At 45.9% G+C, this 26,835-nt stretch overlaps 1 protein-coding gene across 1 annotated transcript in view; it reads right to left on the minus strand.

Annotated features, from left to right (window-relative positions):
- The window catches only part of SUSD6 (sushi domain containing 6), a 96,244-nt gene that overhangs the window by 35,338 nt on the left and 34,071 nt on the right, over positions 1-26,835 (minus strand). Inside the window, exon 2 of the mRNA XM_055131452.1 lies at positions 12,118-12,329. Within this exon, the coding sequence (XP_054987427.1) occupies positions 12,118-12,238 (121 nt within the window). The 5' untranslated portion in view covers positions 12,239-12,329. The remainder of the gene's footprint in view (positions 1-12,117; positions 12,330-26,835) is intronic.

Consider the following 26,835-nt stretch of genomic DNA (forward strand, 5'->3'; position numbering starts at 1 on the left):
AATAAAAAAAAAATAAAAAAAAAATAAATAAAAATAAAAATTCATTTTCAAAAAAAAAAAAAAATGCACGTCAGATTTCTAGGTCTCCAAATCCTGATCTGTCCAAGGTGGCTATGATCTGTGGGGGGTAATTCTCTTGACGCCCCATCTCTTTCTCTTGGCACCTTCTTCAGTGTCAGGAATGCGGGGACATGACCCTAGGAAATCCAAGCTTTAGATTTAGACTCCACAGATTTATACTTCAAACTCAAGATCTGGAGGCCTGGTGGAAACTCTGGTTTCATCTTGTATACAAAGGGGGGGCCACTGAATGCCAGTCTCCTGCTCAGGGATGAAGTGAGTTCTGATCAAGTGCTTGAACAAATGAGAAGAGACGCTGACTTTTGACTTTTTTTTTTTAAGGAGACACTTTATAGCAATTCTATCCACCGAAATACTTCTGTTGCTTACCCACTACTTTGACATGTGTCATCTCACAGAATCAGATTACTCACCATCTTCCTCCCCCACCCCCACCCCATCCCTGTTCCCTATTTTTGGACCACAGCCAGCTGTGCTTGGAAATCACTCATGGCAATGTTCAGGGAACTCTAACTGGTGCCAGGGACCAAACCCGGGCTGATGGTGAGCAAGGCAAGAACCCTGCCTGCTTAATTCCTGTGAGGCCACCGTAAGCCACGACTGGAGGCAGAATTTCTGAATGTCACGGAGAGGCACCACCGAGTTTCCAAGTGGCCTAACCAAGCACTAAGTGCAAGAGCCAGAGCTCTGGGCCCCTCTGCTGAAAGCCACTCTAGAGAAAGCCGAGCCAACCCCTGCTGGAAGTGCACCCAGCCCACACACCAACCCCAGCTCCCACCCCAACAGCTCCAAACCCCCCTCACAACTGCCCCCCCACACACACCAGGACCCAAGGCGGCAAAGCCAAGTCCTAGAATACAGTCACAGACCTGAACGCCAATAGCTCCTTCACGCCCTCCCTTCCCCAAATGAAGAGGAAGGCGCCTCCACCGCCCACCCTCGTCAGTCTCCCCATGCCATCTGTGGGAAGTGGGGGGGCCCGGGGTGGCACAGGACGTGGCAGGCTGGCTGTGACAAGGGAAGGCTGAGGCAAGGATGAAGGGCAGGAAGAGAGGGTTCTGGGAGCCTGTCCTCAGCGACCCTCTCCTCAAGCCTCACGGGCGGGGATCACCTGTTCCCAAGAGCCCCCCTGCCATTCTTCTCCCACAACACCCTCCCGCCAGCACCTCCAAGTCCTTATTTAGATTCCCTCAAGCCTTATTCCAATAACTGGGGGCTTCAGCCGTGCCCCCTCCTCCCGCGCTGACAACCCAGCAAAGAAAGGCACTTCAGCAGCCCCTCGTCCCTGAGTCTAGGGGCTCCCCAGCTAACAGTGCTTGGGAAGATGTTCAGCTCGAGCTGCTGAAGTCTCAGCTAACGGGAGGCTTCAGACTTTTCTGTTTGCATCTCTATATTTTTTTAAAACTGAATCACCATGAGATATATAATTGCAAAGCTGTTTCATGATTGATCTTCCATTATACAATGTGGTTTTGTTTGCTTTTTGGGTCACACCCAGCGATGCTCAGGGGTTACTCCTGGCTCTGCACTCAGGAATTACTCCTGGTAGTGCTGGGGGGACCATATGGAATGCCGAGATTGAACCTGGGTCTGCCCCGTGCAAAGCTAACGCCCTCCCCGCAGGCCTCAACTTTTCTTTTTGAACCCTACTCCCACCTCCATTTGCAAACATATATGGCACCAGGGTAAGATGGCAAGCCAATGTGGCAGACTCAGTATCCCAGAGTCCTCAAGTTTCAACAGAAGTGACAAGATGCACAGCAAAGGCAGGAAGTACCCAGAGTGAGAGAGAAGACGCATGGCTTCCTCTCCTTCCCGAGGCTGCCCTCTGTGTGATGAGCAGTAACATCATGTGGCACCACATGTACCACAGTAACAACCATGGTGGCACCACAATCCTGCATGTCATTATTCCAGCGTCACTTACATGAGAACTGCTTAGAAGCATACAACCTGTAAGACTCCCAACAGCCAACCAGTTGTCTGGCCAACTAGAATTCTTTTATGTATTTATTTATTTGCAAGGATTCGATACCACAGTGGGTAGGGCGTTTGCCTTTGCACGCAGCCGACCCAGGTTCAATTCCTTTGTCCCTCTCGGAGGGCCCAGCAAACTACCGAGAGTATCCTGCCCACACAGCAAGCTACCCCATGGTGTATTCGATATGCCAAAAACAGTAACAACAAGTCTCACAATGGAGATGTTACTGGTGCCCGCTGGAGCAAATCTATTTATTGGGGAAGGGGGCTGGTTGTGCCACACCCGGCAGTGCCCAGGGTTTACTCCTCACTCTGTGCTCAGGGATCACTCCTGGCGGAGCTCTGGGGACCGTATGGGATGCCAGGGATCAAACCCTAGTGGACAGCATGCAAGGCCATGTGCCCTGCCTGCTGTACGATGACTCCGGCCTGAAACAGACTTCATTCTCCACCTGCCTGTGCCATCTGATCTCCAGTGCTTGCGAGCTTCTACTTGCTGTAGACTTCTCTGCCTCTGAGAAGCCTTCCAGAATCAGCCCCCCTGAATCAGAAGCCTTTGCAAAGGGAATTCCAGTAGAGAGTTATGGCTTCCTGAGGCACTGCATGTTTTCATAACACAATTAATGTATTTCAGTTCCTGGCACAGACTTGGCATTCGGCTGGAATCACACACACACTTACACAATAAATCAGAGTTCCAGGCCAGCGGCTCTGCCTTTCTCTTGGCCTAGAGCACTGCCCGTGGCTGCAGTTGCCCTCCTCTCTCAGGCGTGCCTTGAGGATCAAAGTAAGTGCGGTGATCCCTACCAGGATCCAGGATCCTATACCTGGTCTCAGAAACCCTGGAAGGCTCTGCACAAGCACATCTCTGGCTGCCCTCTGCGCCCAACTAATGTCAACATATACTCGCTAAATAAGTTAGTGCCACTCATGGAAACATTAAACCCAATCTCTCCTTAGAGCAAGCCTATAGGATTGTGCGTCATGATCTGCAGAACAAAGGGTTCAGCTTCTCCTCTGCTGCAATTCCCAAAGTCTTAATGAGTTAACCAATCTTTTCACATCAAAGACAAGACTTTTAGGAATCGAAATCCTGCTCACAGGAAAACTTTTCTGACAGCCTCCAAAGAGAAAAGGATTAACACTGGAAGCTCCTGCCAACTGCATCCAAGAAATAACACACAAAGACTCTTCCTTCAGTCAGTATTAAATCCATGGCCAGGGGATGGACTGTACCCTACAGAGGCGGCGTCTATGAAATGGGCTCTTGAAGGATTAAAGGAAGTACAAGGGGCAGGACTCCAGTCACTGAAATAGGAAGTTGAGAAAAGGCTTGACAGAGGAGTCCTCTTGGCGTTACCTGAAAAGACAGAGATAGAGGGCATGGTGGCGACAAAGCTAGTGGGTAAGCAACAGAAATCAAATCCATCTGGGCGCCCTGCCCCAGCTCAGCTCTCACTCACTATGGTTTTCACATGCATTTTCCCGTATCACTGTCAATCAGGTCATTCTTCCCCTCGTCATCACCTAAGGGAATACTCGAGTGTTCCAAGATCAGGGCTGGAGCGATAGCACAGCAGGTAGGGCGTTTGCCTTGCACATGGCTGACCCAGGTTCGGTTCCCAGCATCCCATTATGGTCCCCTGAGCACCACCAGGGGTAATTCCTGAGTGCAGAGCCAGGAGTGACCCCTGAGCATTGCCAGGTGTGACCCAAAAAGCAAAAACAAAAGAGTGTTCCAAGATCCTCATTAGGTTGGGTTTTGGTACGACACTGCCAAAAACTTTTAACCATCTGTTCAGTTTGTTCCCCCGCAAAAAAAAGGCCTACCAGGGGCTGCAGCAATAGCAGAGCGAGCAAGGCAGGTTTGCCTTGCACACAGCCGACCCGGGTTCAATCTCTGGCATCCCACATATGGTCCCTGAGGCCACCAGGAGGGATTCCTAGTGCAGAGCCAAGAGTAACCCTGAGCATCGCCAGCTGTGGCCCCGATCCCCAAAACAAACAAGCACCACCAGCTGTCTCCTCTGAAGCAGGAAGACACTTTTACATAATTCTCAATTCCCTTTAACACTGGGGCTGGGGGCGAGCACGTGCTCTGTATGCCAGAGCCCTGGGTTCCATCCCCAGCACTGCATGGTATTTCTGAGCATTGAGCCTGGTGCTCAGCCTGGCTGCAGCCCCTGAGCACCATCAGACATAGTTGGTGCCAAAACCAAAACCCACAAACTGTAGAGCAGCAGGGGAGCTCCCCGGGACTGAGGCCTACAGAACTGACCATATCCCTACACAGCCCTGCCGGAAGTGACACTATCCCCCCACCCATCAAGAAGCTTCTTTCCCAGGATGTGCTTCTCTGGGCTGCCTGGGACGACGGGCTGGCCTGCTTGGAGCAAAGCATAAAAAAGGACTTTATCACTGCCCCAAGGAAAGTCAGTGCAAATACTCAAGAACATCAAGAACAAAAACTGACAGACACGTGTATAGGAGATCTCGAAGATTTGAGGCTGAAGTCCACTGCAGGGGGGTATAAAGCAGGGAACCACATAGTCCAGAAGTCAGCTCATGGGCACTGATCAGCAACTGTGAGCAATCAGAAATTATCAGGCACTTCAGTGAGGATGCACTGGTTCAAGACACTCCTGGGCGGGCCCTTTACAGTTGGTCTTTCAATAAGATCAAGGGCTGGAGAAACAGTATAGAGGGTGGGACCCACTGTGAGTTGCCTTGCACATGGCCCACCTGGGCCTCACCCTCAGCAGCCCCCACGGCCTCCTGAGTCCTGCTAGGAGGAATTTTTGGGAGAAGAGGCAGGAATAGGCCCTGAGCACTGCTTAGTGTGGACCCTGAAATAAAAAATTGTTTTTTCAAAGAAGATCAAGTGGGGCTGAAGAGAGTTCAGCAAGTAGGGTGCTTGTCTTGCATCCAGGTAACCTGCATTCAACCCCTGGCATCCCCTGAGGTCCCCTATACCCTCAAAGAGTGATTTCTGAGTGCAGAGCCAGGAGTAACCACTCTGAGCATGGCCAGGTGTGGTCCAAAAACCAAAACCAAACCAAAACCCACCAAAAAGGAGAGATCAACTGAGGAAATAAAACATCCAAAGCATTCCCACACCTCACTGCCAAGACCAGTGCTCAGCACACACTGACAGGTAGTTCCTTGTGCCCCTCTGTTCTTCCCTGGTATGTGACAATCCCAGCGCCTTCTCTTATGCACCTAAACGAAAGTGCCAGTGTCAACAAGGCTGAACTCAGGACTAAAAGCTAGTGACAACAAACACTGGCCACTTCTACTTCCTCTTCCCAGAGGACATGTTTGCTCTGTATTTCATCCAGTGTCTCTTGCTACTCATAAAATGTAGACTATGGATTTTTTAAAAATACCTATTTGCAGACTGGAGCGATAGCACAGCGGGTAGGGCGTTTGCCTTGCACGGGTTCGATTCCTTCGTCCCTCTCGGAGAGCCCAGCAGGCTACCGAGAGCATCCTGCCCGCGTGGCAGAGCCTGGCAAGCTACCTGTGGCATATTCGATATGCCAAAGACAGTAACAACAAGTCTCACAATGGAGACGTTACTGGTGGCCACTTAAGCAAATCGATGAACAATGGGAAGATAGTGCTACAGTGCTACCTATTTGCATTTGGTCATACTGCTGAAACACATTTCCCCTTTTGGTCTGAGACATCTGAAACACTTTCGTAAATTTACTTTTGATGGAAGAGGGGCCTCCCCATAGTGGCTCAGGAAACTCCGGGCCCCTCTCAGAAATTCTTGGTCAACCACGGTGATGGGAAAATGCAAGGGCCTGAGAAATGGTACTTGGAGACCTCCAGTGCTACACACAGTGAAGCTTGGGGCCAGGTGGTGCTGGGGACAGAATCAGAGTCTGCCACATGCAAAGCAAGCCCTTCAGTCCCTATATATACTATTCTCTCTGGCTCCAATTTGCAAATTAAAAAAAAAAAAGGAAGTGCTGCAAATGAAATACCTTGAAGAGAATCTGTTTATTTCCCTGCATTACATCTCCAATTTTTAAATTGTTCAATAGTTGTACGTTGAAAGATATGCAACCAGGGCAAAGCTAAGAAGTCAAAGAAGTTAAACAAGAGCAAAACTACCTCTGGGGAACCCAAATGAATAAGCAGGAAAAGGTGCTTGAAGGAAAACACACTATATATTTAAAAAAAAAAAAAAGCTTAGAATAGGAGGAAAAAGAATTGCCATGGTGCTAAAGAAAAGAAGGTAAGAGATTTAAAGAAGTGGCTGTAGGACAGGACAGCAAGTAAGATGCTGGCTTTAAAGGCACAAAACACATATGGTCCCTCACGCCCCGCCAGGAGTGATCCATGAGCACAGAGCCAGGAGTAAGCTCAGAGGATTGGTGGGTGTGGCTCAGAAACAAACAACAAGGAAAAGGAAAGGAAAAGAAAAAGGAAACAAAGAAGTAACGTCTCTTAAACAATATACCTTTGGCATTCCCAGTTTTTATCTTGTTGGACAACCCCCAGCTCAGTGCCCAGGGGTTGTTCCCAAGTGCTCCTGGCACCATGCAGTGCTGGGAACTGAAACCAGGCCTCCTACAGGCAAAGCCTGTGCTCCAATCTGTCCAGCTATCTCGCTGGCCCTTTAAACTGTCAACGTTCCAAAAATGACTCCAAAATCTCCTAACATATTAGCAGCTTTGAGGAACCCCAGCTCTGAAATGCCAACAGACAGCTTCAGTGAAGGGAATGGTTTCCTGTGAGATTACCTCCGCTCCACTACTGCAGAGGGCTATTACTGCTCTTTTCTACTCGTCTTCCTAAGTGGGATACCAACATGTGCTATTGGAGAATTAGGCACTTCATCAATATCTCATGAACTCAAGACTCTAATTCAGGGGCAACAGTACATCAGGTAGGACATTTGCTTTGCACGCAGCCTGACCCGGGTTTGATCGCTGAGCACAGAACTAGGAATAAGCCCTGAGCACTGCCAGGTACACCTCCCACTAACAAAACAAGACAAAACAAAACAAAAAAGAATCTAATTCATTTCAATATGCATGATCTGAATCTGACAGACCAGAGTACAATCCAATGCCAGTCTCTCTATTTTGCTTCAGCCTCGGCAGTACCACAACCACCTACTTTCTTGTTTACTCTGTACCACTAGGAGGTCATCATTAAATGCCACTGTCCTTTTGGGCCCAATAATCACACCACAGGCTAAAGTCACTCCTGACCCAGTCACAGTGCAGGTAAGCAGCTCAAGTCCCCCAGAAAAGAGGCAACTGACTGGCTCTGCAGACACTCATGAGTGATACAGGGGAAAGGAATTCCAGAGATGGGGGTGATGGGAAAAGATCGTCTGCAAACCTACCTAGAGTAACTAAGGACTCCTGAGTCTTTGTTTTTATTAGCACCCTGTGATCCCCTTGTGTAGAAAAAGTCGGGTGGGCAGAAAGGACAATATCCAAGGTTGGGGCAGGGCAGTGAGCAACTTTGCTCAGCAGATTGAATCTACATTTTGTGAAAGCTTTAACCTGGTTAAGACCTACTTAAGTGTCCGGTTTGATAAACTTTGATTTCTTTGGTTCAAAAGTTTCAGAGGAAGGCTCGTACTATATGCTTGCAATGTTCTAAATATGACACAATTACCCCACAGGAGGTAATTTCTCAATGCCTTTTCATGACACGAGGGTTTGACAAGCCCTATAATGACCCATCCAACCTCCTACCACAATCCCCAAGTCTTTTTATAGTCGCAGGTAATTACACCACAGAGAGATGACATCACTTCGTCAGCAGGGTTTGCAGCTGACAGGAAGATGCTCTGCGGATGTTTTGGGAACTACATCCTCATTCAGCAGACAATTTGCTGTGGTCCCTATTGTTCCTTTCCAAGAATAGAACTGCCTTGGCAAACCTTGTGCCTACACTGGGAACTCAACAACCAAGAGCTATTGTCGATGAAAACAAGAAACAACCGAAGGAAAACATGGCAACCCAGAGATTACTCAGGAATCTTTCATCCAGGATAGCAAACACAGATGGGAGTTTTTCTTCCTCTGAAGGTTGATCTGAGAGTTCTAGTTGAGTGACACGAGAAAAATGCCTCCGTGAAGCCCGTCACTCGGCCTAGGTAGCACAGCTTCAGTAGACATGAACAATGAACTGCAGTGGAGACTGGACACAAATCCCAACCGGCCTCGCCACTTACAACTACATGTCTCTGAGCAAATTAAACATCTTTCTCAGCCTCCGTTTGTCATTTGTAAAATAAGAAGCCATTGACATACCTCCTAGCTCACAGGTAAGGGTATGGACAAGGTGGTGCGAGCCTGGCCCATCAACAATGATGCTCTCAATGCAGGTCTCCTGCCCATCTGCTCCTCCCAGCTCAGGGCTGTAATCTGATGCCAGGTCCCTTCAGAGCTGATGAAGTGGTCCAGGCCACCCACCAGCATCTGCTCTAGTAGAATGTTAAGGTTAGAGCTATAACCACCTGCCTAGTTTCTCAACATTTTCTACCATCGATATTAATTACCTGGCCTTCTATCTCACTGAAATGCATCTGACTGCTTTCCCTACTGCTTTCAAGTTGCTTTCGGTGCTAGTGGGATACTTAGCATGGTGTAAAGTACTATGGCAATATTTTAAGACTTTTAATAAGTAAAAATTACTGCATTTTTTCCAATAAACATATTCAGAAGCTTTGTATATGAGTCAGCAAGTCAGTTCAGCTGAGACTGCCAAACTATGTAATTATCAGACTATATAAGCTTTCTGGAAGGCAAAAGAAATTCCTCAAAAACCAATGTTCCCTCAATTAATGAAGTGTGATATCTCCTCCCAGTCCCTTATTCCCAAACCCAGAAAGCGTGACTCTTCAGTTTTTGTTTTTGAGGGTAGACTATACCTAGCATTGCTAAAGGGTTACTTAAGGGCTGGCAATTGGGGAATCACTTCTGGTACTGCTTAGGGGACCAAGCTGGGCCAGGGGACAAACCCAGGTCTCTCACATGCAAAGTTTGCACAAAGTCTGAGCTATAACCCTGTCTCAGCTTTTGTTTCTGATTCTGGTTTATGGAACCACACCTGGCAGTGCTATTCCCGTTGCAGTGCTCAGGGGTTGTTCCTGGTGGTGCTTGGGGGACCATGTGGTACACCTCAGGCTCTGGCATGCAAAACATCAACTCCAGCCCTTGGAGTCATCTCTCTGGCCCTCAGTTTTGTTTTTTCAAAGACGGCAAGGTGTATCATCCACGTAAAATCTATCCAACATGACTCAAAGGTAGGTCACATACCAACTCTGTTGTTATTATTTGGGCATTGCAACACTCATTTTATATGTCAAGTGCCTACCAATCATTTTTATTAGTCTACACAACACTGGCCTAACATTCTTAAGGATCTTGTTTCTGTTTTACAGGAGACACAATGAGGTCAAGTGCTTTACCTGAGGTCGCATGGCGAGTGTCTGAGATCACAGGGAAAGGGAAGGAAGGGGCTGACTGCAATCCTAACTCCTCTGAAGTCAAGAGAAATGCAAGCTGGGTGGGACGAGCATAGTTTAAATTCTGATATCCCCATTGCAAGCTGTGACCTGGTGTGAAGACTATGAGATGCTTCTTTTTGCCACTCCTAAAAAGAAAATATTTAATGAGTTTTCCCATTTCTGCTGAAGGAATGACCAAGAAAGGGGGGAGCAGGAGAAGAGTGCTGGCCCCACTGCCTCTTTAACACCGTCTCCAACTCCAAATTCCGAGCTGTAGGAAAGCTGCAAAAATAGCCCCGAAAGGAAGCTGAACCCCAAACACAACATAAGTCTACCGCAAACTCCTCTTCCTATCTGTAGACCTGGTTTTCTTCTAAACGCGACTGATCATGACCAAGACAAAAGGTGGCTGACCATGTTCCTTACGAGCAGCGCAGTGATGCAACAGATGAAGTGCCCTCGGAAGTGGCCTACTTAGAGCATCCAGTGAAAGCCTCCAGTCGTGAATGTGCACAGACACACAAACTAGACTGGGCTGGCAGAGCCCATGCAGTCCCCTGAGCACAAAGCCACAAATAAGTCCTAAGCACCGGCAAGTGTGGCCCCAAAACAATAACAAACACAATGCTGTGCATCTGACCAGCTCTTCATCTATAAACGCCCCTCAGCTGAGTGTCCAGGGCAATAATGAGAGAAGGCAACTATGTATAGGAAGAAGGGATACTCCGTCTGGAAGTGCACGTACCCCAACTCTGGGGCGCAGAGGGGCTCTGGTGCTTTAGAGCGCTGTACCCACAGGCTGCCTGTGCCCTCCACTGGGTCACAATTTTTCCCTGTAATTTCTCTCTCATCGCCTGGCCCCTTTCCTCCACCTCTTTGCCACTCTTGCTCTCTTCTCTATACAACATGCTCCCCTTAGAATTAATATCCTCCCTCAAAAAAAAAAAAAAAAAAGAGGTTATTTTACTTAAAAAAAAATGCGCCATAGGAGGGAAAATGCAGGAGGAAAAAAAAAAAAGCACAGCGCTTTTTTTCAAGCTCAGAAGTTCTGAGTCTCAGGTTCTCGGGCTGGTGTGACAAGACTACTCACGGCACGCACGGCCACGCAGCAGTACTCTGGGTGAAGGCCCAAGAGTGCTGCCTCCTTCCTCATAAACCACTCGTGGGTGAGGAGAATACTGTCAGCAACCCGCTGCACTGGATGGAAGCGACGGTGAAGCCCCGTCCCCTGCCCCTGACGCACACACATTTAATGGGGACCAGAACAGAGTTGGGGAATGGGGATGACAGAAGAGGGAGAATTCTCTGCACACATAGGAGGGAAATTTAAAAAAAAAAAAAAAACACCAAGTCACTGCTCCCATCCTGGTCTGAGTCCACACTACAGTCACACATTTTCCACATTGGAGAATAATAATGATGCCTCTATCCACAGGACCTGGAACCATCAGTCCCTGATAATTGACTGCAGACTGTGGACGGAAAGTTGGAATGGTGTGGGCAGCTGGAAAATGGGGTGGGGAATGGCAGGAGGAAGGGGCGGAACCCTTAAGAGGAGAGTCGGGGGAGAGGTAGCACGGCTTAATGGGACTCAAGCACCGGGCTTCTGACGCCGACACCATTTGCTCTGCCACTCCATCTGCTAGGTTGCGTGCTGGGGCAATTTCTCCGGAGTACCAGACGCCGGTCGTGGCAGAGCACCAGCACTGGGGTAGGTCCTGGCCCTGTGGCTAGTGGTCTCAAGCCTCTAGGCAAGCACGCAGCCTCTAGAGTTGTTGCTCTTCCCAGCCCTTCTCCCTCACTGCAATGACAGTTATTCCACTCATGCGCAGACTAAGCCCCCACTCGCTCAGGGGCAGGATGGCAAACTTATCTACAGAGAGCAAATGTTCCAAAGCCTAATATCTCAGGCCTTGGGGACTATACATTCTGTTTTACAACCACTCGACTCTGCCGTGACAGCACAAAAGCAATAGCAGATGTATACATGTGTGTAGTATGTTTACACACACATATATATAAACACCAACAAATGCTGCTACACTCCATTAAAACTTTATTTTTTTTTTATTATACTGGAACATGTTTTGTATAATTCTTTTGATCTTTCCCAAACATTAAAAAAACCTAAAACAGCCCGAGTTTGCAGTCAATGTAAAAATCTAGACATTCGGTAGGGACCAGGCTGTGGACCACATTATTAGTTAACTTCTGCTCGAGAAGACAGTGCTGACCAGGACAGCCTGCTGCTCTTTCTGGTTCTCCTCCACCGCTTTTAGAAGCCTCATCTGGCTCTGCAGTGGCCCTGCTTCAATTTCTTTCTTGTTGTTCTTGTTCTGTTTTATTTTCCTTTGAAATCTCATAGAATCATGATGTCCTCACTCTGGGGTTCCAACCACTAGCGGCTGTGCCAAGGAGCCAAGGAAATCGTAGGCGTACGGGAAAGGCCCAGCCCCCACCCTCCACTCGCCTTGCAACTGCAGCGAGCACTGTGGGATAATCCCACGTCTCTGTCCGGGAGGAACCACGACCTTCTCTTCCTTAGCCCACACCAGGCAGAGGCCCGCACTCACCTGACGCGTGTCCAGCTCCAAGGAGGGTGCTGAGGATCGCCAGTGGGAAGAACAATCCATATCCCATACAAGACACTGCAGACGTTGAGGTGCTCTTTGGTGCTATCCTGCCATGGCACATCTTTTATCCGTCCAGGTTATTTTAAAAAGAAAAAAAAAAAATCTAAAAACCCGGTAGTAAGAATTCTGAAGTCAGCCAGGGGTAGATTCACCTATTTAAAAAAAAAAAAAAAAAAGCATGTAAGTGAACATTTCAGCCATCAAATCAGTTAGAACTTATGTATGGAAGCCATAATCACATCCAGAGTCAAAAAGTTTTAGCGATGGAACTGCTAGAAGGGTCACTGTAAGTGGCTTTTCAGCTCCTACTTGGAGACAGGCCACGCAGGGCCTGCGGCAGGCCTCCCTGTCAGCAACAGGGAGCCTGATCTTAAGGACAGGACGAGGAGAGGCCCTGCTCACCTAGGACTGGGTCTGAGGCCGCCCCAGCTCTGTGAGCCTGCTCTGGAGGCCCCAGCAGAGGGGAAGAGAGGCAGCTGTTGACACAGAGCTGCTACACCCAAGTCAGGCTTTGTCTCTGCCACTTGGACGCTAAGCAAGTTCAACTAACTGAGAGAAAAAAAGGCGGGTGGGGTGGGGGGTAGAAATAGAGAACATGTGTCTTAAAGGGAGAAGCACACCAACCCCACCGCCTCCAGAAGGAATGCAGGCCGCAGCCAGGGCCGCCGGCTAGGACTGCTCTAAAGTGCCAGAAGCTGGATGAGCCCCCGAGGACCTGGCTCAGATTCCACAGTCATGAATCTCAAAAGGGCCTCGTTAATCAAGGCTTCCCACAAACACCTGTGATCCCAGATGCCCCCCTCTTGATGGCTGCCCTTGACAGTGAAAGGGGGTTGGGGGGGGACGACGACAATATGCACAGCCCCCACACATATACACACTGCTTTCAAAGACTTCAGAAGAACTATCTTAATCAGTATCTTTTTTATTTTTTATTTTTTTGGTTTTGGGGCTATACCTGGTAGTGCTCAGGGCTTACTCCTGTCTCTGTATTCTGTATGGCTTAGGGGACCATATGGAGTACCAGGGATTGAACCCAGGTCAGATGCGTGCAAGGCAAGCACCCTACTCTGTTGTTCCTTCTCGCTCTCTCTCCCCATCCCCCCATCAGTATCTTTAAAAAAAAAAAAATAGGTCAAGACTTTTAGGGAGGGGCTGGAGTGACAGCACAGCAAGTAGGGCGTTTGCCTTACACGAGGCCAACCAGGGTTCGATTCCCAGCATCCCATATGGTCCCCCAAACACTGCCAGGAGTAATTCCTGAGTGCAGAGCCAGGAGTGACCGCTGTGCATCTCTGGGCGTGACCCCCCCAAAAAAAAAAAAAGACTTTAAGGGAATTTTTCCCTACATGTCTTCAGGGAAGCAGCTGGCATAATGTTATTAATTTAGTTCATTTTTATTTCATTTATTCTAGTTTATAACAGATATTCCTCAAAATAAGATTATAATTCTTTTTTAATTCCTCCAAGCCTCCTTTCCTAACAAATCTGGGGCGACAAGGGAATCAGGAATCTACCACCTACAAGCCCTTATTTATCTGGTCTGCTTCTGAGGTTCTGCCAGGGAGAGTAACTAAATAGGACTTTTCATCCATTTCTGAAATCTTGAGTTAGGCTGATGCTCTAAAGAGGGTTACTCATAAACAGAACTGAGTTGTCTCCATCCAAAGAAAAGATGGCTATGAGGGTCTTCAATGAGTGTTGTCAGGGATTCAAAACAACGTTAGAAAACACAGAGAATTTTGAAAGAAAAAAAAAAGATAGGACACTGGGTCCTCACTCACTACTCCCAAATAGTCGCCTCTGTACCAAGAATCGTTCTGATCACCATTCTGCCAGGACTCCTTGGAGTCTTAAAGCTGTGGAACAGGAACGGTTGGTTCAGGGACAAGTCTAGGGGTGGAGTCTGAAAGTCACCCCAAACAGTAATCAAACTCTGTGTGTAAGTAAATACACGGACGTATACGCCTTGATGTGGCTAAGGAAGGTAAAGTCAGAATGTCAGATTCCAGATATACTTCTCCTATTATAATCTTTAACCCTCGGTTCGCCTTCGTTTCCTCAATGGTAGAAAGAGGACATTGACCACATAGTCTCCGGAGAGCTGATGTAAGGTTTAGGGTCAGATAGACAGAGCACTTGGCACAGAGCTGGACACTCTAAGACGTCTGCAAATTCGAGCAAGGCAATTATTAGGAAGACCTGAGCCGCAGAGGTCTTGCATACTGGCCATCAGAATCCACGTCGTCACTTGAGAAAGGCCAGAGCAAGGTCTGAAGAAGTTCAAGGATATGCCCAGAGCTACCAGGCACACCAGCCATGGGCCCTGTGGCGCTGCTGTTGGATACAGCCATTGGGACAACTCTCCGATAGCATTATCCCCTCAAGGCAACAACCGCCCAGGGACCAAAGAATGACACCTGCTCAGGCACATCATCGCACAAGCAGACATATTTCCGCGGTGGATGGACAAAGTCAGATTGGGGTGGTGCAGAGGGGTAGCAGAAGGGGAGCACTCAGGAAAGGTGACCCAAGTGAAGGGACGCTAGGCTGACTGCTAAAGGCAGTGTCTAGTTTTGCTGTGTGGTGTTTGCTTGTTGACAGAAGGAAAAAGAGGCCCCAGATTTAAGAGGGATTAGAGCAAAGGGAACATAAGGACTCCTGGAAGAGATTAAAGCAGGGGCAGGCTAAGGAGTTTAAACTTTACCTTAAAAAAACCAAAACAAAACAAAACAAAACTATGTGGTGCTTCTTTTTATAATAGACATAATATGGAAACAGCCCAAGTGTCCAAAAACAGACGGCTGGGTAAAGAAACTATGGTAGAGATACAGAGTGAAAGACTACTCAGTTGTAAGACAAGACCCAATTCGCTGCTGCACGGATGGATTTGCAGAGTGCCAGGTTGAGTGAAGATGGTCAGAAGGAGAGGGCAGACACAGAATGCTCTTTCTCATATGAGGGATAGAAAGAAACAGGAAGGGCAGAACAAACACCCAAAGGCACATGCCTTGCCCGCAGCCAACCCTAGTTTGATCCTTGGCACTAACTACCTGGTCACCTGAGCACATTCCAGGTGCAGTCCTGGAGTCCCCCAAAACACTGTCAGGGTGACCCAAGTAATCCCTGGTGCCAGGGGATGAAGAGGTTGATTGGATGGTGATGGATAGAAGCTAGACTTGGCGGTAATTCTAATGGAACAAACACAAATCAAACTAAAATGGTACCTAAAGCTGAAATTTATGTACAGTTGTAACCAATAGTCAATAATAAAAGTTAAAAGCAAGAGGAAAACTCATTTTTCAGTATGTATATTCCTTTTTATTCTCTTTGCATGTTCTATCTTGTATATGCACACCTAACCAGATTTTTAAAAAATAAAATTAATGTAGCAACTGACTGACATTAAAATAAACCTGCTCGCTCTCTCTACCAGAAAGTCACTTTCAGGGCTAAGTACAAGAGTATTCTCTGGAAGATTTCTTTCTGACATTTTTAAGCTATATCCATCCTCGATAAAATTAACCCCTCCCCCACACACCCCAAACACAGTCCCCTGCTATGATTATACTTCTAAAAGAGACTATACTACATCTATTTGTTTATCTGTCTCCCCTAACTGGACTCAAAGTTTCTTGAAGGTAGGAACTATGGATGACTCAACCCGGAATTTTCAATAGCCTGAGCTGGGCCTGGCACCTGGCAGCAAATGTTTGCTAAACCTCTGACTCCTGTGGGACAGGCCAGTATAGAATGGGGAGGAAGATGTACATATAAATGCTCTTGTTCTGTTTAAAGAAATAGGTGGCTTGTGCTAGAGAGATAATATAGCAAATAGGGTGCTTGCCTTACACATACCCGACCTAGGTACAATCCCTGGCACCCCCTTATAGTGCCTCCAAGCCAGGCCAGGAGTGATCCCCGAGTGCAGAGCGGGGTGTAAATGCTATGCATAGCTAGGGAAGGCAAAAAAAAATATCTGACTCCTCTCCTACTGCTTAACACAGCTACCTGAGTCAAAGAACCATTCCACCATAAAGCCGAAGAGCTAGATCAAGTACACACAGACTGAGGGCTTGAAATGAAGCTCAGCACAGACACCAGATGAGTGTAGGATAGTCAATAAATGGTTTACAGGCAAAACTGGGCTTCAGAAATCAAAGAGAAGAGCAAACCCCACAGCCACCTGGTTATCATCTTATCACCACCCAGAATGGGGGGGCCCAGCCTCAGTGGAGAGTCATATTGTTGTACCCCTAATAATTTTTACAAAGGATCTGCTTTGAGTAAAATAAAAAATCTGTCCTTGCTTCATGGCTTTTGATCAAGTGAAAACATATTAAGACTAAGTGTTCATTTCCCCTACAGAAACATATAGCCGAAAACCCAATTTAAAAAAAAAAAAAAGCCAACAAAACTCTTTCACTTCAGCATACACATACTGAAATGTTAGTTATCATTTTCCCTGATTTAAAAAAAAAAATGTATGATGAAACAGAGACAGGGTAGAATGATGGTTTGTCAGTGCGAGGAGAAGGATACAAAGTTAATGTTTGATCCCTATGGAGTTACAGGTTTAGATTAAAAGCTATAAAGATGCAGGTGGTCAAGCCAGGTTCAATCCCAGGCATCCCAAAAGATTCCAGCCCCCAGCACTTGCAGGAGTAATTCCTGAGTGCAGAGCTGAGATGTAACCATCCCTGAGCACTACCAGTAATATCCGTCCCCCGACTATTGCACAACACTCCCAAAAAAAGAGCTGCAAAGATGATGGCTGCAAAATATAGTGAAGGTTATTTAAACCCACTGCTCTATGTACTTTGGTAATATGAGAGAATGGTACAGCTACATACCCAAAGCACAGACTCAACAACACTGAAAACATGAGATCCAAACTACAACTACCAAACTTTAAAATGTGCCTGTCAAGGGGGCAGGCAGGTGGGGGACAGGAAGGAAATGGGGACACTGGTGGAAATATGATGACACTAGCGATGGGATTGATGCTAGAATATCATCAGCCTAAAACTCATCAATAACTTTGTAAATCATAGTTCTCTAAACAGAAAAAAAATTGTTCTTAAATGTTTGGGGTTGAAGAGATAGTACAGTGGGTAGGGCACTTGCCTTACACACGGCCAACCCAAGTTCGATTCCTGGCACCCCAAACAGTCTCCTGAGCACCACCACGAGTAAGCCCTGAGCTCAGCCCAGTGTGGCCCTAAAGCCAAACAATAAAGGAAGTGTTTAGGAGAGTTGACCTTATTTTGTGTATATAACCACAATTTTAAAAATTGGAAAATTTTTGATTAAAGAGGCCACATTTTCAAAGTTAGCACTCATACTCCTTAGGTATACACCATGTAAACCTAAGAAGAGGAGATGCGAGGATTTGAAACTGCGTTAGCCAGACCTCTGCCACCAACTACCTTGGGGGTACTGAGGGCTCACCAGTTTGTACAACAAAGATTCTAAGGTCTCTCTGCTTCAGAATTCTCAAGTGTTCAAGCTTCTCATTCCTTAAGTAACTCATCTCTTTGGAGTGAGCAGGAATTATGGGAAATCTCCCTTTACCCTTCCATTTTTCTCAGGATTGGCGCTGCTGCACCAACTGCATCTGGCAATTTGAGTCTCCAAGAGCTAATTGCTCAAGGGCAGGGTCTGACCTTTATTTACCTCTGTAAGCCCAGATCATCAAAAGCTGGGTGAACTTAGCCTTCTACCAAATTCCTCCCCAGCTAGGAGTTTCTCTTCTACTTTCCAATAAACTCTTCTATTTCTAAAAAAGAAAAAGAAAAAATCAAAACCGCTGGGTGACTATACTCTGCTGAGTGTGATGTCATGAATAGCTATTTCCAAAAAGAACGCTGCCCTTACATAATTCATGGTTTTGATCATGGGGAAGTCACTTACCTCATCTCTGCTTCCCCCTCCAATCTGTGAAATGGGGCTGTTGCTTCATGGGGGGAGGGGAACACCTGGCTTAGGAATCACTCCTGAAGGGCTTGGGGGACCACATGGCATGACAGGGATCGAACTGGGTCAGTCCCATGCAGAGCAAATGGCAGCAGAACTTCCTTTCTTTCTTTTTTTTTTTTTTAAATTTTATTGAATCACCATGTGGAGGGTTACATAGTTCTCAGGATTATGTCGGTTATACAATTCTCAAACACCCTTCCCTTCACCAGTGCCCATCTTCCATCACCAACCCCCCCAGTATACCTGCCGCCCCCTCCCACCTCCCCAGTCCCCACCCTTGTAAGTGATGTTTCACTTCGTTTACGCCTTATCTCGATTACATTCCATGTTTCAACACATAACTCACTACCGTTGTTGGGGTTTCCCCCCAAAAAGAAAAGCAGTCCTATTGCCAAGGAGGCATTTGATAGTTCTCCACTGCTAAGAATATAGAGATATTAAGTCCCGCTGTTTGTTACCTAACTTTTCTTTTTCCCCCTTGCCCCGCGCCACCGAGTTCACGCCTGTTTAGTAATCGCCACGCTGCCTGACAAGGGAAAAAAAAAACCGAAAAGGATGGTTATTTCCCGTCATCAGCAGGCGTGGGGCTCTGGCTTAGTTGATAGACTAGTAGAGTGTCTGCGAGCAGTTTCTGGAACCAAAAGTCTCGCGCTGGTATCGGCTCCGGCTCGAGATTCCACCAGCGTGATGCGCGCGCCTGCGGGAGGCCCCGGGGGGCGGGGGCGGTGACCCCCGCCCACCGCAATAGATACTTAAACCCACCTCCCCCTCGTGTGCTTCCCTTTGGATCCTGCTGCGGAGCCAGCACGATGGAAGAGCCCAAGGAAGTGCCCTTGGACTCCAAGCTGCCCACTGAACTAATTCCGGCATGGGACCAGAGACCTCACGGCGCTGAAACAGTGGGAACCGGGCATCCCCCAATTCTTTTAACCTCTCTCTCTCTCAACTCCTTCTGAACACAGCGCAGGGTCCGCGGTTTTCCTGAGCGCAAAATGGAGACACCGAGCCTCTCTCTAGGTTTCTCCATCTTATGAGCACCATATAAGGGTAAAAGTTTGTAGTGATGTTATTTCTGGTTGTACTTTCCCTGGTCTTTATACAGAAGAACTTTCTTAGAAGCTGCCCATAAGTGATGAGGACGAGCAGGGCAGGCTGCTGGTAGTAAGGGCAATATGAGGCCAAAGTCCACATGGCCTGCCTGCTTTCCGATGCCACAAGTGCCTCTGTCTAAGATCCTACCACGATTCAAGGTGTCCTGGGAATCACCTTCAGAAATGGCCACAGGCAAGCAGTTGTAGTAGGTGAGCCGGCCGGGAAAAGCCAAGGACCCCAATGGAGACATCCCAAAGGCTCAGATCTCCTCCTGCAACCGCTGCATCAGCTTGCCCTGGGGCTTACCCGAACTGAACATTAACAGCTTGCTGGAAGGGTGGTTACTACGCCTGGCTCCCAGTCTGCAAAGGGGATAGTGGTGGCTAAAATCTGTTGGACAAAGAAAGTTTGTTCCTTTTTTTTTTTTTTTGGCTTGGTGGGGAGCCACACCCAGCCAAGTTGCTCAAGGCTTACTCCTGACTCTAGCTTCCAGAGGGTGTTTGGGGGAACCACAGGGGTAATCAGGGTCCACAGCATGCAAGGCAAGTGCCCCTGCAAGTTAGTTTCTTTGGTTAACCATCTTCAGCACCCAATCCTGCCAAATGATGAGGGAGGACAGTTCACAGGACCGTGAGCTGGGTCAGACGGCTACAAGGGTTTGCTCGGCACAGGTAGCAACTCTGGATTCACCCACCACCCCCCGGGAAGTGTGAACTGAATTAAAGTTAACTGCCATCTCAAAATGGAGCAAGTTAGGATTTTTGGAAGTCCAAAGTTCCCCAAAGGGGTTAATAACAAAGTAACAAGGAGGTTCTTCCCTCCCTTCCCTTCCCCCTTTCCAAATTTCATTGCCTCCTTTCTTCGCTCCCACTCACCCTAAAATAACTGGGCCACCCTGACCAAAACCTCTTAACACTTATTAGATCTTAATGTTTCTCGCTCTTCCCCCAAAAGTCCTCATTATACTTCTCACTTTGTAGATAAATAACCTCTGTATCGACCCCCTTCTTTTGTGCCACTAACATGTGAATGTGCATATGGAGGAATAAAGTCTATCTATCAGACTGTGAGATTCTTCAAAGTGGAACGTCACTTTATGCATTTCTTTTTAAATTTCCAGCTCCAAACCTCTAAAGACATAATTATCAAATTCTTACTAAAATTTATCTCCTACAAATCACAGAAATAAGACTTAGTTTTCCTCAAAAGTTTTCGTACGTCGGGGCTAGGTGTCAGAGCTGCCTTGAATCACTTTGCTATCTCTTACCCCTTACATCCTTGTCTTGCTCCCCTTGAACTTCGTGACTGCCAGCTCTGGTTGTCAGACTTTCCCCATAGTCCGAAACTCAGGTTTCAGACAATAGGATCATCCGCAGACACACTACCTACTGCCCCCTTCTGCCTGCTTTTTAAAAATTTTTTTTTTATTCGATTCACCGTGAGATACAGTTACAAGCTTTCATGTTCGAGTTACAATCATACAATGTTCAAACACTCATCCCTCCACCAGTGCACATTTCCCACCACCAATCTTTTTTTTGCTTTTGCTTTTTGGGTCACACCTGGTGATGCACAGAGGTTACTCCTGGCTCTGCACTCAGGAATTAACTCCTGGCGGTCTCAGGGGACCATATGAGATGCTGGGAATCGAGCCCGGGTCGGCTGGGTGTAAGGCAAACACTCTACCCGCTGTGCTATCGCTCCAGCCCCCCACCCCCCCCACCAATCTTGAACCTTCTCCAGAATTAGAACCTAACAGCACGATAACCACAAAATAGACCTGCATGTGAGAGACAACCTAGCACCAAGAAACAACAGTGGTTAGTTCCCAGTCAAGTCAGTCTTTCTTCCCGGTGGTCAGGGTGGGCCTGGATGATCCCCGAATGCCCTCTGAGTTCTGAGGAATGTGGAATGTCTTCTGGGGAATAGGAGGAGCCCAGAAGCATTTCCCCCGAAAAAACCGAAAACATAAATCAACAGAAGTTCTGCCTGGAAGGAAGAAATGTTAAATCCATCCTCTTTGTTCTGCATAAGCAATCCTCCTCCTCCCTTAAATCTTCCTAGAGCCATCCTGGCATTGAACTCCCTCTGTGTCCGGCAAACCCAAGAGACTCCATTTTCCATTTAGAATTTAATCAAACCATCAGCACTTTTGTATAGGCATTAGTACACAGTGTTCCTAAAGTACTTTCCAAAAATAACAAATGTCTAAACAAACAAACAAAAAACCCCAGCCTCCACATACACAAGAATCACAGTAGTCCTAAAAGGAACCAGAGAATGAAAGTCTGAAAGAGAACAGAAGTCAAGACAGAATGAAGACAGGACAGAAAAACAAGGGAAAGAAAGCAGAGTGCTGGAAAATGAAACCGTGGCTCAGGCCAGACCTTCCCAACCCGGAAGGCTGGAAACCACTGACTCTCCAGCAACAGCTTCACAATGTTTGAGAGGCTGAGCTACAAGAACTCCAGCTCATCTCCCTATGCCTGTTTCCTCATCAGGGACGTCAATCAGTTCAACAAAATCTCTCTCAAGGAGATCAGAATCATTGGAGATTCAGGCAGAAGAGGCCAGAAACTCTGGTCTGTTTAGAAATTATTAGGTGATCGAGGACAAGCTATTTCCAAGTCTCCATCTACAAACTGGACAAACCAGGGGTTTTCAGTCTCCTGTGTGTGGACCAATTATTAGTCCATGGGCATGGAAGGGGTAAAAAAAACACTGCAAAAAAAAAAAAGCCATCCCATTTTTTTGCTCTCTGGTAGAATATAAATGTGAAGGACGAGGATGGTACGTGAACATGGACACTACTGCTAGCTACAGGTTTTGCTAAGAGGCCCCTTTCCTCTCACAGGCTGTGTCTGAGCCCCCACAGGATTCCCAAGTGCTTGGTTTTCAGCTGGACTGGACACCTTGAGAACAGGCTCAAACTCAAAGTTAGCTTACACAAAAGAACAGTCAACGGAGTAGCAAACAAGTGAGCTCAAAGGTCCTGTGCCAGGAAGTTCTAAGAGTACTTTTTAGGGGTTGGAGAGACAGTACAGAAGGTACTATCACGCTTGCCTTGCACTTGCCTTTCACAGGGCCCACCCCAAGTTTGATCTCCAGCATCCCATATGGTCTCCTGGTCACAGCCAGGAATGACCCGAGTACAGAGTCAGAAGTTAGTCTTGAGCACAGTCAGGTGTGGGCCAAAAATCAATTAACATCATCATAGAGGGAAATATGTATATATGCCTCTCAGAGAGCCTGGCAAGCTACCAAGAGTATCTTGCCTGGCAAACTCCCTGTGACATATTCGATATGCCAAAAACAGTAACAATAACAGGTCTCATTCCCCTGATCCTGAAAGAGCCTCCAATTGTTAGGAAAGACGAGTAAGGAAAGGCTGCTAAAATCTCAGGGTTGGAACAAATGGAGACATTATTGGTGCCCACTCAAGCAAATCAATGAACGGATGACAGTGATACAGTGATCTTCCCTTATTAAATAACTCAAGAAATATTTTGTTCAGAAGTATCTAGGTCTTTTAGCCTGAATATGTATAGAGAAGGTTGAGAGCACATAGACACATTTATATGCATATTTATAATCATTTGCATATAATTTCTATATACCATACATAGTGCATAAACACATATATCACTAATGTACACAATCAAAATCATTATCTCATTAAGTACAAATACCCCACATTGAATAGACTCTAAGGAAGTCATTCCTCCTGCAAAGGGCTTCCGAATGTCCCTTCACCCCCATCCAAATATAAGACAGAATTTAGTTGCCTCTCTCTGAAAAATACTCCCTAATTTAAAATGTAAGGAAGCTCTTCATGAACTCACAACATGACTGCCTGGATCAAATAGGACAACCAATCATATCTTTCACAGAGTCCGCTCAGACAAGCAAATTTAAGTGCATGCTATAATACTGCAGGTAGTAAATTCCTGCAAAGACCACCAACTCTGCCTCTCTTTTGTGTACCCCAGTTGAGTTTTTCACTGAAGAGGAAAAGAAAAAAAAAAGATAGAAACCAAGGCATAAGCAGACATAAAACAGAAGTGGGAATCAAAGAAATTCTTGAAATTGTGGCCAGGTAACAAGGCCAATGCTTGCAGAAATAGCTAGTATTGGTTCGTTGATCACAGAGACAGATCTTACCTAGTTTATTAGACCCCTCTGCTGGGTTTCCATCCGAGCTGATTAAAGTAGGCTTTAATATCTATTTGACAACTAAGATTTGCTAAATATTACTTCTTAGGGTGCTGTGTTGCAGGGACTACACTGCAATCCAACAAATATTTACTGGCTGTCTTAGCACAAAGCTCTAAGTGCAGGGCTCTGCAGATCAGAGAAAAAGTGGGGCATAGTTCTTAGTCCAAAGAAATTCACAACAGGTCTGGAGAAATAGTACCTGGTAAGAACAGTACCTAGTAAGCAGGTAAGGCTCTTGCCAAGAAAGGAAAGAAAACAGATTCATTCACAATCTACATGAGGAACTATGTATTTATCTATATAGTACACTGTGCTTTGTTCCTAAAGTCCAATAAAAAATTTGGGACTTTAGTCCCTCACTCTGAGACTGCAGAGATCAGGAACAGAAACTTCTAATTAGGGGAAACATGAAAACAAGCTTTGAACAAAATACATCAAGCACATGTATTTTGCCCGACCCTGAGCTCTCAGGATGGTTTGCATACATAGTACTAATTATAAAGGAAAATAAAAGTATAATTCACCAGAAATATGGCAGAGTGAGGGGGGATGGTGATAATTTTATCCATCTGGTAATAATAAATATGTATCTATCAACATACTTCACTCAGTGGGCTGTTTCTGAGCTAGGTTTTGGTTTTTACAAATATTCAAAAAAGTGCAGGAAACACCTCCTCTGGGGTCAAAAATAGCCCACTGATGGGGTTATGTTTACTTTTTACCGGCTTCGTGGAGTACTTTCCAAAGGCCCCAGAGTAGGATGGGATAAACAGGTCTGTGTCACTTCCTGGTTCTCAAGCCTTTTGCTACATTCCCAGTCAGTCTGGGAAGCCTGCCTATTTAAAAATAAACATTAGAAATTCACCCAAAACCTAAACCCTAACCCACCCTTTCCTCTATTTCATTCAACTTCAATAAAATTGAAAAGGGGGGTGAGTAAAAAAGAAGGGGTGCACCAAAAAACCCCACAACAACAATAACAAAAAAGAAACCCAAGACAAAAATGATCACAAAGAATGATCTGGGTAAATTTATAAATACATACTCACTGGGTTCAAGGTCAAGAGATTTTGATTCTACACATGATTTGCCTCTCACTTTAAGATATTTGACCCTGAACAAATCAGACACTTCATCTCAGTAGAATGACTGCTTTAGATTTCTCTTAATCCCAAATGTAGTTATCTAAATTTTCTGGACCTCAGTTTCCTTATTAATACTTATATAAAATTGCACTAGAAAAAGCTATCACACAGATATTTTAAGTATTAATGGGGAAATGCATATGTATACAAGATATGTAATATGTAATATACAAGAGAACAAAGCGCCCAGCACTAGATGAGTTGTCAAGTTTGATGTTCACTGAATTTATCATTATTATTTATCCATTATTTTTGTCATTATCATCAGAAAATTAGTTGAGCTGGAAAAGCACTATTGGACATTTTAAATCATTTCTCTCCACCCCCTTTTTTATTTTTTTTTTAATTTTTTTGCTTTTTGAGTCATACCCAGCGATGCACAGGGATTACTCCTGGCTCATGCACTCAGGAATCACTCCTGGCCGTGCTCAGGGGACCACGGCCTGAGATATGGGATGCTGGGAATCGAACTCGGGTTGGCCGAGTGCAAGGCAAACGCCCTACCTGCTGTGCTATATCACTCTAGCCCCCACCCCCTTTTTTAAAGGGACTAGACAGAAAAAAAAAGAAGATAAAACTTGACAAAACATTATATGTGCAAGCATACCCTCAGTCGCAAATGTTTGAAACACTAGGATAAAATTAGGGAATTCATCAGAGAGTGTAAGGAGACATATTATTCTCCCTTACCTATGTAAATGAAAAATTTTTTCTTATTCTTCCTATTAAATCTGTATTGAGTAAGCCAGAGGAGAGACTGGTCAAAGGCATGTGGGAAAGCCTGAGTTTGATCCCCAGCACATAAATCCTCCATGTAATCCACTTGGTGCAACAACCTGAACTCCCTCCCCACCCTGTAAAAGCTGGGTGTGACCCCCAAACGAAAATCTATTAAAAAATCCATACCATACCACAACTTACTTTACTCCCATAAATGCCTTCCTGGACCATCATAATCTGACTTCATCCACCTCATCTTTAATAACAGAACTTCCTGAGTAGCTTCTTAGAACCTTACAAACTAGCATTAGTGATCGATCCACCATCTGGACTACTAAGCAACCCTTTTCCTGTCTGCAAAAGATTCTCTCCTTAATGTAATTAAGGATGGCCAAGAATCAGAGACTCTACTGGTAATATCCTATAACTAACAACTCCCCAAGACTTCAATTTCACATCACAAGGTAGGGGAAAAAAAAGGCCAACAAGCTCAAAATCTGGGGCAGGAGAGTATACACAGGGTTTAAAGTCCTTGTCTTGCACGTAGCCAAACACCTTGCAGAGGCCAGCATCTAGCAGTGCTCAGGAATGCTCCTGGCTCTGCACTCAGGGATAACTTCCAGTTCTATCACCCGCACCACATATCAGAGGTCAGTGCCAGGAGTGACCCCTGAGCTCAGAGCCAAGTGGTAGCCCTGAGGACTGCAGAGCATGGTTCATAATTCCAAAAATCAATAAAAGCTCAACAATATAAATGAGTTGAGGAGGCAAAAGCTAGTCATTTGCAGAGGCCAAAATGGCTAGACTTGAGGGCACAGCAGTGAGACGGAGTTCGAAATCTTACAGAGTGATTCTCCTAGCTCTCTGGCTAAATACTCATCTTGCAGGTATGAGAGGAAACTAGCAAAGCCGGGGCAGAAGCAACAGAAATATGTAGTGGTATAACACCCAGATTACAGAGAATCAAAAATAACTCAAGTCCTTACCAGCCAAAATGGAAAAAAAAAAAAGTTTATTTATTTATTTTTTTAAATATACAGACACTGGATAAAAGCTTCTGAAGGGTCTCAGTCGAACCTTCTAAGTCCTAGACTAAAGGCGGTTTTAAACATGTCCAAACATAACTAAAAAGCAAGCCTCGAAAAAATCAAACTAATTCCAAATGATTGATTTGCTTCTGAGAACAAAGCTCAAAGTATTTAAAGAAATATAGAAAGTTCCACATAGAACATGGAACTACAGAGAGGCAGTAGAGAGGGTAAGGCAAGTGAGCACCTGTACTATCATTAATTTGCACTTGTCATTAACGTTTTCTGCTGTGGCATCTAACTCTATTAATCCCCTCTTGTATGTCTTGTGTTTTTACCTCTAGAAAGCCAATTCATCTTCCATTTCTATTATTATGCTCATTCCTACTTTGCTCTTGAGCACATGGAAAATATTTATAATAGAGATTCTTTTTTCGTGGGCTTTTATTTTTTTAGTTGTTTGCTTTGGGCCCACATCT

The sequence above is a fragment of the Sorex araneus genome, chromosome 3 (genome assembly GCF_027595985.1).
Source record: "Sorex araneus isolate mSorAra2 chromosome 3, mSorAra2.pri, whole genome shotgun sequence".
NCBI classification, from domain to species: domain Eukaryota; kingdom Metazoa; phylum Chordata; class Mammalia; order Eulipotyphla; family Soricidae; genus Sorex; species Sorex araneus.